Source organism: Heloderma suspectum, chromosome 4, assembly GCF_057233095.1.
Source record: "Heloderma suspectum isolate Gila_16-S chromosome 4, 16-S_ref, whole genome shotgun sequence".
Taxonomy (NCBI): Eukaryota; Metazoa; Chordata; class Lepidosauria; order Squamata; family Helodermatidae; genus Heloderma; species Heloderma suspectum.
The window spans coordinates 135,830,074-135,841,596 of NC_139461.1; the positions used below are offsets into that span (position 1 = coordinate 135,830,074).

General features: G+C 42.2%; 1 protein-coding gene across 1 annotated transcript in view; it reads left to right on the forward strand.

Moving 5' to 3' along the window:
• DAP (death associated protein) overlaps positions 1-10,370 on the forward strand; it is a 72,455-nt gene extending 62,085 nt beyond the window's left edge. Inside the window, exon 4 of the mRNA XM_084850588.1 lies at positions 5,501-10,370. Within this exon, the coding sequence (XP_084706714.1) occupies positions 5,501-5,620 (120 nt within the window). The 3' untranslated portion in view covers positions 5,621-10,370. The remainder of the gene's footprint in view (positions 1-5,500) is intronic.
• The last annotated feature ends 1,153 nt before the right edge of the window (positions 10,371-11,523 follow it).

Genomic DNA, 11,523 nt, shown 5'->3' on the forward strand with positions numbered 1-11,523 from the left:
GCTTGTCCCCATTTCTGCTATCTAAGGTCATTGAGCTGAGATATCAGGGATTGAACGTGGGACTGCTGCATACAGAGCATGTGCCGTGTTCCACTTGGTATAGTCCCTTTGTAGTATTGGCAGCCAGCCTACCCTGCAGTTAGAGTGAGAAAGAACAGGGCTCCTGCCACTGGCTTGCTTGGACTAACTTCTTCTTCCCCTTGTAAAAAAAAATTTCTTTGAGACTGAAGCATGTCCGATATGGCTTCTCCACCCCAGTGCCTCATTGTATTGACTGGCCAAAGCGAGGGAGGGGAATCCCAATTTCTATTTATATTATGGGAGCATGGTTCTTTGAAATTGATCATATTTTATGTTTTGTGGTGCATTTTGGCCATAATTTTTTCCTTTGAAAAAGACAAGTGGGGAATAAATATTATTTTATTATTATTATTCATAGGTAGCTGCCTTATACTTACTGATCCATCTACCTCAGTATTGTTGACACTGTCTGGCAGCGGCCCTCCAGGGTTTCAGACAGGATTCTTTCCTGGCCCTACCTGGAGGTGCCAGGGATTGAACCTTGGGCCTTCTGTATGCAAAGCATGTGCTCTACCAGTGAGCTTCAGCCCAATTATTGCTGTTGTTAACATTTATATTCCACCTTTCCACATGGTGGTGCCCAAGGTGGCTATAATAGCAAACCAGATAAAATACAACATAAAGCAATCCTATGAAATATAAAACAGTATATACTTAGAATAATTAGATAATATAAGTAAATAAGGCCTGGTCACTGGTGAGCTTGTGGAGAGACAGCCAGTTCTCCAAATAATGTGTGGTGTCTGAGGAGAAAGAGCCCTGGCTAAGATTTTGAGACCAGCTCCTGTCACAAGCTATGTTTAGGTTCTTTGGAACAATCAGCAGGGCAATATTAAATTCAGTGTGCCGTGCTGCTACAAGCAGATGTTATAAAGAGCACAAGAAAGTGAAGCAAAGATGGCATGGATGGGACCCTCACACGTATTAAAAAGATCCTTTGTGGCTCTCAAATTGATCTTTAGCTGTAGCTGCACGAGAGGCGATAGAATATGCATTGTGGCTGCAGTTGTGCTCCCCAAGCTCAGCCACTGAAAATAAGTAAATGCTCAGTTCTATATAGGTTGCAATATTCTGCTTTTCTTGGCACAAATTATGGTTTATTTTGACACAGAAGCTCAATATTAGGGCTTCAGTGTTTGATGGATTAATTGGATAGATTCATTTATTTATTTATTACTTTTTTGTACTGCCCAATAGCTAAAGCTGTCTGAGCGGTTCACAGCGTGATAAGGCACCGTACAAAACCTTTAACATTCAGAAATTTAAAACAAGTGAAAAACAATAAAACTACCAGGACCGGTTGAGAACTAAAATGCCCCATCATAATGTAGAGGAAAGTCTTTATCTGGTGCTGAAAAGATGACAGTGTTGATGCTAGGAGGACCTCACTGTGGAGGGTGTACCACAATTGGGGGGCCACCACCGAAAAGGCCCTTTCCCTTGTTGCCACATTCTGAACTTCCCTTGGAGGAGGGCCTTAGATGTTGACTGTAGTGTACAGGTAGATTCATTCCAAAAGAGGTGCTCCATCAGGTATTGTGGTCCAGAGCCGTGTAAGGCTTTATAGGTCAAGACCCGCATCTTGAATCGAGCTTGGAAACATACAGGCAGCCAATGCAGTTTTGCTAGAATTGCTGTTTTATATTATCCCCATTATCAGTCTGGCCACCGCATTTTGCACAAGCTGCAGCATCCGAACTGTCTTCAAGGACAGCCCCATGTAGAGTGTATTCCAGTAATCTAACTTAAAGGTTACCACAGCATAGAATACTGAAGCCAGGTTATCCCTCTTCAGGGGCATAGCTGAGCCACCAGCTGAAGCTGGCAGAAGGCACTCCATGACACTGAGGCCACTTGAGCCTCAAGTGACAGTGTTGACTCCAGGAGAGCCCCCAAGCTACAAATCTGCTCCTTCAGAGGGAGTGCAACCCCATCCAGAACAGGATGAACACCCTCCATCCAGTTAGAAGAATCACATACTAACAGCATGTCAGGCTTATGTGAATTGAGTTTCAGTTTTCTTAGCCTTCATCCAGTCCATTGTTGCAGCCAGGCACCAATCTAGCACATCCACAGCCTCACCTGTTGAGGATGAAAATGAGAAATAAACCTGCATGTCAACAGCATACTGATACCAACACACTCCAGAATTCTGGATGACCCCACTCAGCGGTTTCATGTAGATGTTAACTATTAAAACCAACCCCTGTGGATCCCCATGCTGGAGAATCCATGAGGGCAAGCAATATTCCCCAAGCACCACCTTCTGGAGCCAAAAATCCAAGTAAGAGCAAAACCACTGCAATGCAGTGCCTCCCACTTCCAATTCAGAAAATTGTTTCAGAAGGATACCACTGTTGATGATATCGAAAGCCACCAAGAGATCAAGAAAAGCCACCAAGAGATCAAGGACAGGGTCACACTCCCCCTATGTCTCTCCCAACATAGGTCTTCATACAGGGTGACCAAGGCTGTTACTGTACCAAAACCCAGCCAGAACCCTGAGTGAAATGGATCCTGATAATCGGTCTCATCCGAGAGCATATGAAGCTGGTTGACAACCCCCAACTCAAGGAAACTGTCCAGGAAAGGCATATTTACTATTGGCCTAAAGTGGTAAAATCTTTTTAAAGTCCAGGGAGGATTTCGTCAGAAGTGGTCTTGCTGGTGCCTCTTTCAGGCAGCCCAGGACCACTTCTCGCAAGGAGGCATTAATCACCTCTCTGGCCCAGCTGGCTATTCTTTCCCTGCCAGATTTAAGAAGCCACAAGGGAAAAGGATCCAGTATAGAAGTGGTCACACAAATCGGTCCAAGCATTTTGTCAAGGTCCTCCAGCTGTACCAACTGAAACTCATCTAAAAACTGTGCTCCGGATACCACAGCTGATTCATGGGCTGTAACACTGGAGTCTTAAGTCCTGGCCTTGCAAACATATCACAGCAGGCCTCTGATAGATCCACAGGGTCCTCAGGGCTAGCATGTAATAAGCCCCGGGCAACCTTGAAAAACTCTGCTGGGTGGCACATAGAGATTCAATAGAGGCAGAGAGATATTGTTTCTTTGCCTCCTTCACTGCCCCTGGATATACCTGATCATAGGCACACCAGTGTTTGATTGCATCCACTAGGAGTTTCTCTCCCTTTGTACTCAAGCCATCTCCTATTTTCCTTCATCATTCTCCGCTCTGGAAAGTACAAGCGATAGAAGCTCTACTCCAGAGAGGGTGCTCAGGAGCAATCATGTCCGTTGCCTAAGTCGTTTCTGCATTCCACAGATCAACCAGGGTTTTGACAGGACAGCCAGACATATCAGCCAGACCCCACCACCACCACCAAGACCTCTGGGAACTATCTGGATCCAGTAGCCTCTAGGGGCAGATCATCATAATAGGTGCCCCAGCCTTTGCAGAGAGGAAACACTGTCACCAGTCTAAACCTCAACAGGAGATGACCTGACAAGGATAAAGGGACCAATTCAGAATCCCTCACCTTCAGATCTGCATGGCTAGCTGAAAATACCAACTCTAGAGTGTACTCTACAACATGTGTTGGGCCGATGACATATTGGGGTAGTCCCATGGGTGTTACGGAGGCCATGAAATGCTGAGCAGTTCCAGACAAGGCACCCTCAGCATGAATGTTGATGTCCCCCAGAACCAGCAGCCTGGGGAGACCTCAGCATCACATCCAGGACCGCTTCAGTCAGCTCAGGTAGGGAGACTGCTGGGCAGCATGGTGTGCAGTATACCAGCAGAATCCCAATCAGTCCTGCTGGCCCCACATCAGATGCAAATGTTCCAGACTAGTCAGATGGACAGGGAGCCTGGAGAGAGAATTCTTATTTATTTATTTATTTTATTTGTGGCATTTATATAACACTGAATTTAATAGAATCTACCAGCGGTTTATAGACCATGGCAACTCCCCCTCCCCAGCCCTGAGGTCTACCCTGATGCTGAACCATATACTCCAGTGGGCACAACTGGGAGAGACCAACTCCTCATTGGTCGCCTACCCAAGTCTCGATTCTAGTTGCCAGATTGGCTGCCTCATCTGCTATTAGATCATGGATGAGAAAACTCTTATTATGCACCAATCTGGCATTTAAGAGCAGCATCTGGAGACCCACGAGCAGACTGATTGCTGGGATTGAACTTCTGGGTGGGAGGACGGCCGGAGCATGGCATAGCCTCACTGTCTGGAATGTATATTCCCCTTCTCAACTAGCCCTCTTCTCAACGCCATACGTCCCCCTGCCCATCAGGACATTAATTGCCCCCCATCCCACCCCACCCCACCCCAGGTCTCCCTAAATCCCTAAATCCATTAAAAACTTGTATTTCTGATGGGTGGTGAAGTGTGTGTGTGTGTGTGTGTGTGTGTGTAACAACTGCACATGGCAAGTACCATCTTAAAAGAACCATTCCCCCTTCTCTCATATGGGAGGGAAGGCATCATCTGAGATTATTTCTGTTGTGACAAATTCATACATATTTTAAAAACAAATAATTATGTTTCTTGCTTTAGAACTATTGTGTTGCCCATATGCAAATTTAACTAATAGCGTAATTGTCTGAAACTCATGCAGTTAATTGATTAAAGGTACAACTTTATGCATGTTTAGCATAGCTGGCTGGGGAATGCTAGGAGTTCTAGGACTTTTTTCTGTCTAAAATGCATAGGATTGTGCCCTAAGTGTTACTTATAATTGGGTGATAACCCAATTTGATCTAATTTAAAATCACAGATTACACACAGTCCTTGTTAAGAAGGTGACACTTCTTTTTGGGCTATGGGCCTAGGCTGCCAGTTCAGCATGCAGTTCCTTCCTTCCAGAAGAACAAACACGCAGGCAGCATTCACAGATATTTTAGATGGTACAGATAAAGCTTGGTCAGTTTTATTTAGTTGACCATCTCAGAGAATGAACATTAAGTAAATATTAGCAATTCCTTACAGACATATGTATTGCCATGATACCACAAAATCATACATCAGCTTTTATGTGTAGCACTTGTGTGATCCACAGCTTTAAAAATGTATAACACCACCCATTTTCTTGAGGCATGCTTGTAGTAGTTTGTGCAGGCCCAGTGGCTCCCAACTCCCCTTGATTTTGGATTCCTAAATTTCTGTCAGGCAACTGGTTTTCACTGACCTGAAGTCAGCTGCAGTTTATCAACTAAGGACATTTCAGCAGCAGGTCAATGTTACTGTAAAATGACAAGCTGATATTATACACAGACCTATATTCTACAGTCCTAAGTTTTGGTAATTTAACATTGAGTATGATTCTGGTTTTTGACTTTCTGATATGTCAAGCTGGAACAATCACACACATTTGTATCTGTTTGTATCTGTACAAGTTGCAGATGAGACAAAAAAAAATTTAATGGTGCTATGTTTGTTCTTTAATCAGGGTGACAAAGACTTCCCTCCAGCTGCAGCCCAGGTGGCTCATCAGAAACCACATCCCTCTGTTGAAAAACTTCCTCACCCACAGCATGTCAACCAGCACATCCATCAGCCTCGCAAATGAATCACCTGTTCAAGACCCAGCCATAGGATGTAAAAATTTTGCAGATGGAAAAATTAAGAGATTTTTGCTACCAGATCTTTTAAAATTGATATCTCATGCTTTTGCCTTAATTGCCTATGGTTTAAATGGTTTAATAGGGAGAGAAGAAGGGGGAAGAATTTTCACTTCCATCACCCCAGCTGAAAAACATACTCCTATGTACTGCCAATCAAAAATATTATGGTCATAGAAATGTAACAGAGCAGGGATAACTTAGATGAAACAATTCCTTTAATTAAGAATTATTTTAAACGTTTTCATTCCTGGATTCTGGCACGACAGGAATGTGTAAGGTTGGAGGTAGGAGTGGTTTATACCTTTCTCCTCCCCTTTTTTAATATGTGTGAGGCAGACTTTAATGGCATCATTGTGATCTCTTTTTATTTTTCTTCTTCTTAAATATGTTTCAGGAAGGGCCAGCTACTTAATTAAAAAAAAATATACAAAGATAGGAAAGGACCAGTTGTTTCTCAGTTGGGTAGAGATCTCTTGCAAGATGTGGACCTTTAGGGGATTTATGCCATAGCTCTGACAACTGAGCCAAAGATTAACCAGCCAGTTGGGCCAGAGGCTTATCAGAGCTCTCTGTGTTTTTTTCCAAAATAACAGAGCAATAAGAGACAATAATCTAATTAAAATGGCAAGATTGCATATCTGCATGCTGCTGAACTTTCTAGATACTTACGAAGGACTGGAACTCTTCAGCCCCTTAAAGCAGTTATTAAAAATGCAGAAATAGCACATGGTACAGTTCTTCCTAGATATATAACTTCAGATTGCTGGGAAATATTTGAATGCATAAAGAACTCCCTGCATATGGAAAGCTACCATGCCAGACTTGGCTAAAACTCTTTTTCCTAGCATGCTAGCTTTTTTGTGTGCATGGAGTTCTTGCACGGACCATCGGGGAGCATTCAAACACAGAATGCCCCCCACCTGTGGTCTGAAGACCAGAAAGGACTGCATGATATACTATTTCTGCAGGATTGATTCAGCTGGGCATTGACAACGTTAAGTTCTGTATTACGTTAATGTGGTAATGTCTGGAGTAATTTGTACCCGTAGAGAATAATTTGTACTTGCCGTTTTAATCACAGCAAGCAGAGTAAATTAAAGAGAACGGCCACCAACAAGTTCTAGTGTACAAAAAGTGACCCTAGATGGAGATGCGTGTTCCCATATGCATCAGTTCAGTGGGGACTAGGTGAGCATTGAGATGGACATCTGGGTGTGCATCTGCATCAGCAGCATATGAGGATTTTCCTTGTTGGATTAACGAAAGATATAAAAACTGGTATTTTAATTAAGATAATCTAATTAGTGAAAGTTAGGTCTGGTCATGCATACAAAATTATATTACAGCTGTGTAATTTAGAATCACTTCTGTATACCCAGGTTTCACTTGCATTTTATAAGTACTTTAATTTTTAAAATGATTGAAGTACACTAAGTCTTTTTTTTCAATCTCTAAACTACAAAGCATTTTAATAATTTTCAGAAAAGTTGGCTGCTAATAAATCATTGTTGCAACTGCTCTTCTGGCAAACCATGGAAAATTGCCACTCCCTTTGGGCTTTGGAGACTCATTTATTTTTAATGACAACATGAGGAAGTGGGAAGAGGAAAGAGTTTTAATAATAATAATAATAAATCCCCTCTTGAAATATTGCTAAATAAAAATGTTTTAATTATTTTATGACTGACATTATTTTGAAACAAACAGAAAACTACAACAGGGCCTGCTTGATTTCTTCAGCCCAGTTGGCTATGGGTAAAACATAAAGTCATTTCACCTAGAAGTGTCACAAAGGGGTGAATCGCACAGTTGACTTTCTCAGCTACTGTCAATTGTGTGTAGGTATGTACTACTGTTTTCCTCTGGCGCTTTCCATTAGGCACATAAGGATCCCATTTACTCGCCATCATCTAATGTACATTACCAATAGACCTGCAGGAAAACCAAATCAACAGCAAACTCTTTGAGCTCAAACCAGGATCCGCTTCAGGGTCAAAGGTATCCCTGAAGAACGGCAGGTGGACTATTGTCCTTGATTAAAAATTGGACATGGGGTCCACATACAGCTGTAGCTGCTTGCACTGGATTTTTCCTCTCCTAGTAAGCCTATATTGCTTGGGTGTCATCTTTCATAAATGCCCACCAGCTTTTCTGTGAATTCAGCAACCTGATCTTCAACATATGGATCTCTTTGTTTCTTGGTGAAGACATTAATCTGAGTTCTACCTTCACATTTTAAGAAATTCTTCTCCTTTGAAGACCTTAGGAATTAATGAGATCTGATTGCTGGCTGACAGAACTTGAGCAGAAAGGTAAATGAGAGGCAACTGTCTAAAACATGCTCCAGTATTTGGTGCAATATGGTCTAGCTGCCACTGTGCCATAAAATGTACCTACCCAGACACTAATTCATCAGCATCTGCAGAGGTGGTGAATAGCAGCCACATGCAACCTTCTGCCTAGATTTTCAGGGGAAAGTGATACAGTGCTCTTTGTGTCTGCATTTACTATCTAATGGTTGTTTTATTTGTATGTCAAGTCCTAACTATGTGAAAAAGGTTTTGGCATTTCAGTGGCAGAATATACTAAATAACTAAATGGAACCTAAATGGGTTAACCAAAGGTTAACTAAATGGGATCTTCCTTTACAGAGGCAGTGTGACAGATAGTGGGGTCAAACAGCAGGGGAAGGCTGCTATAGTTTTCATACCCACAGGCATCAAGCTGCCTGCTAGAAACAGAATGCTAGGTGTTAGGATGATCCAGTAAAGGAAATCTTACATTTCTTTCACTTTAGTATACATACCTGCCAGTCAGATTTCTGTAGATAAAATAGCTAGGGACACTTGGTTTGGCCAGAGTAAGTCACTGATTTCTATTTGGTTACAGACAAATTCAGAAGCCAAAGGAGGAAGCTTCAATTGTTTTTAAACAGGTCAATTCTAGTTTGTTTCCAGAGCATTTCTGAAAATCTTTTTTTCTTATTTGTTGGAAACTTCAAAGGTGTCCTTAGCTAACAAGAGACCTGTTCTTCCCTGATGTCCAGTTAAAATTCCTGCCTTATGACAAATGGAAACTGCATGCTAAAGAATAAATACAAGTTTGGCAATATATTTTTTAAATGTTATTGACATGGAGTACAATGCAACCTCCTATTCTCTGAAAGTTCATTCCTCTAACCATACATGCAATGTCTTCTATGGATATAAATCAAAGGGGGCACTAAGTGTGTCATAAGAAAAGCAGGCACTTCAGAGGATGAAACAGTGATACTCTATGAAGTATGAAACAATACTGTCATTTATCTGCCCTTAGAAAGGTGTGCTTGTTTACTTGGAAGTCTTGTGTCCAGTGGGGTTTTCTCCCTCATAAATGTGTTTAGGATGCAGCACAGGAGGCTGAAGGGCCAGCATGTTCAAGTCTGACAAATTGTTTGTTCTGAATTTCCCTGATGAAGGACCATCAGTGCCTCAAACGCATTGGATTATAATAAAAATTCTCCCTTGTTTACGCCATTGTTTTTCTGCTCTTGGTGGCCTGTTTTGGGGGTTCCCATCTTGTTGGATTGTGTTTAGGATGCAGCCTAAGTCCTGTCCTGAATTCATTTGTTCATGTGTTGAATCTATTGAAATCACACCAAGACCTGGATCACACTTGCATCTGCTACACTTAATTACTGTATACTTGATAATTGAACTGACTCAGTCACAAAACACTGTGGGTGAAGTCAGGTGAAAAGGCAGTTCTGTCTGTTGCAGTGATATCTGTGGCTGCCTGTTCACACATGCCAGCCGTTCTTAGGTACATTCAAAACTGCAGTGCATAGAACCACTCCCAATGTGATAACTCTGCTGGCTGTGGAGTCATCCCACTGTGTTCAGCTCCTTATTCTTTCTTAGTGATGGCTCTGGATTAAGGATTCTGAAGAGCTGCAGCTCATCATTGTCGTTAAGTCATTAGATGCTGTCCATTTCTTTTGCCTGGGAACTTGAGACCGATGCGCTGTGACAATGGCGGTGCTCTTCCTCCAACAAACTGCCAACCTGTGTTTGATATATCCATAAGAAATATGTTAAGTGCGTGTGTGTGCTTTTAAACATTCTGTCAAGTGTATTTGTAATAAATGTATACTACATAATCCACCGATGCAATGAATATGGACTTGAGCACACTCCGGGAGAGAGCGCAGGACAGGAAGGCCTGGCGTGCTATGGTCCATGGGGTCATGAAGAGTCGGACACGACTGAACGACAACATACTACATAATCATCTAAACCAGTACAATTTGTGACCCACCATGCCAAATGTAATTCATCAGCCATGTAGAGCAGCACACCAGAGGTTTTATCAGTCTACTTTTTCTGTCTGCTTCAGAGGACAAAAACAGAAGGGTTGTCAAGTACCTGGCAGGCTGGTGGCTGTTGAGCTGCATTTGGCTTGGTGTGTCACAAAGTTTGGAGGCTTGATATTGACAGAAATGTTTAGTATGAAGAAATACCTCCAATAAAAAAAATCACATGGTCTGCATTTATGAGACCTCAGGAGGGCTTCATTATTACTAAATTACAGTAAGAAAAAAATTAGACATACTGTATGTATAAAAAGACTACCAGGTATAAGACCTACACATTGTAAAGTAATACATGAATTATCCATGTGGTGGTGGTAAGAATAAACTGTCACTGTTTTTGGTGCAGTCTTTGGATGATGTTAAATTTGGCTTTTTTTCTGTTTTTAAAACATGATGATACAGTAGTGCATTAAGATTATGAATTTAATATCAGATTTTGGATTGTGGTTTGGAAAGAGAACAAAGACTCAAAAATGAAAATTGGCTAGATATTGTGTTGAACATTTCTCCATATTGCAGAGCATTAAGATTTTCAGTCTCTTGCGGGGGAAGCAAGTGAGAAGCTAAAAGGTAAGACGATGTTAGTAGACAAAATATTAAAATCAGGCAGTCTCTTTGAAATTTACCATTTTATTGGGGAATCATTTTATTCATCACTAGTCACTCATAATCCAAAAGCAACAGATACGCCACCTTCAGAATTGGGAACAGTTTTTTCTACCAAGGAATTAGAACTTACAGCACTTGTTGCTATCGGCTCTATCTCTCCTTTTGCTCCTTGTTTTTTAGATTATTAGAAGCACTTGCCAGTATTTAACTTATAGGTGCTTTATTAATAATGGTGCTGATGAGAGCAATCCATTCCTGATGTATGGGGTCAGGTAGTGTAGGTGCATATCTGTGTGCGGCCTGTCCTACCAAATTGGTAGGTGTGAGAGGACAAGCACCCCAAAGCTCTTACTGGGCATCCTCTGCTTAATGAGGTGAGGCTGAGAGGAGGAAGAAAATGGCTGGTGTGGCCCACTTTGGCTTCCCCAAATCATTTCGCATCAATCACAATCAGAAGTATATCTGGATGTTTGAAAATGGATTTGATTTAACGAGATTTAATTAAAAAAATAGTTGCTTTGCTTATATAAGTGCCTTAGGGCACAATCCTATTGGGATAGGCAGCTGCCTCCAAACTCGGAGGCGACTGCCTATCCAATGCAGGGCAGGAGAAGCGTGGAGGGGATCACTCCTGCGCATCTCCTGCCCTGCAATTGCAGCTAGACAGCCTAATTTGGCTGTCTAGCTGCGGGAAAGCAGAGCGGAAGAGGTGGTGGCTGGACAACACATAGGATGTGTCGTGCTGGCATTTCCACTTTCCTCATCCCAGAATGCCCCGTTTTGGCCGCTCCACACTGCTCTGAGCACAGGGTGCGGGGCTGTTCCGTGCGGCCTTTGAGGCAAAGCAGAAGGGGGGAAGGTCGGTTCCCAGAAAACCAGATATCCTAT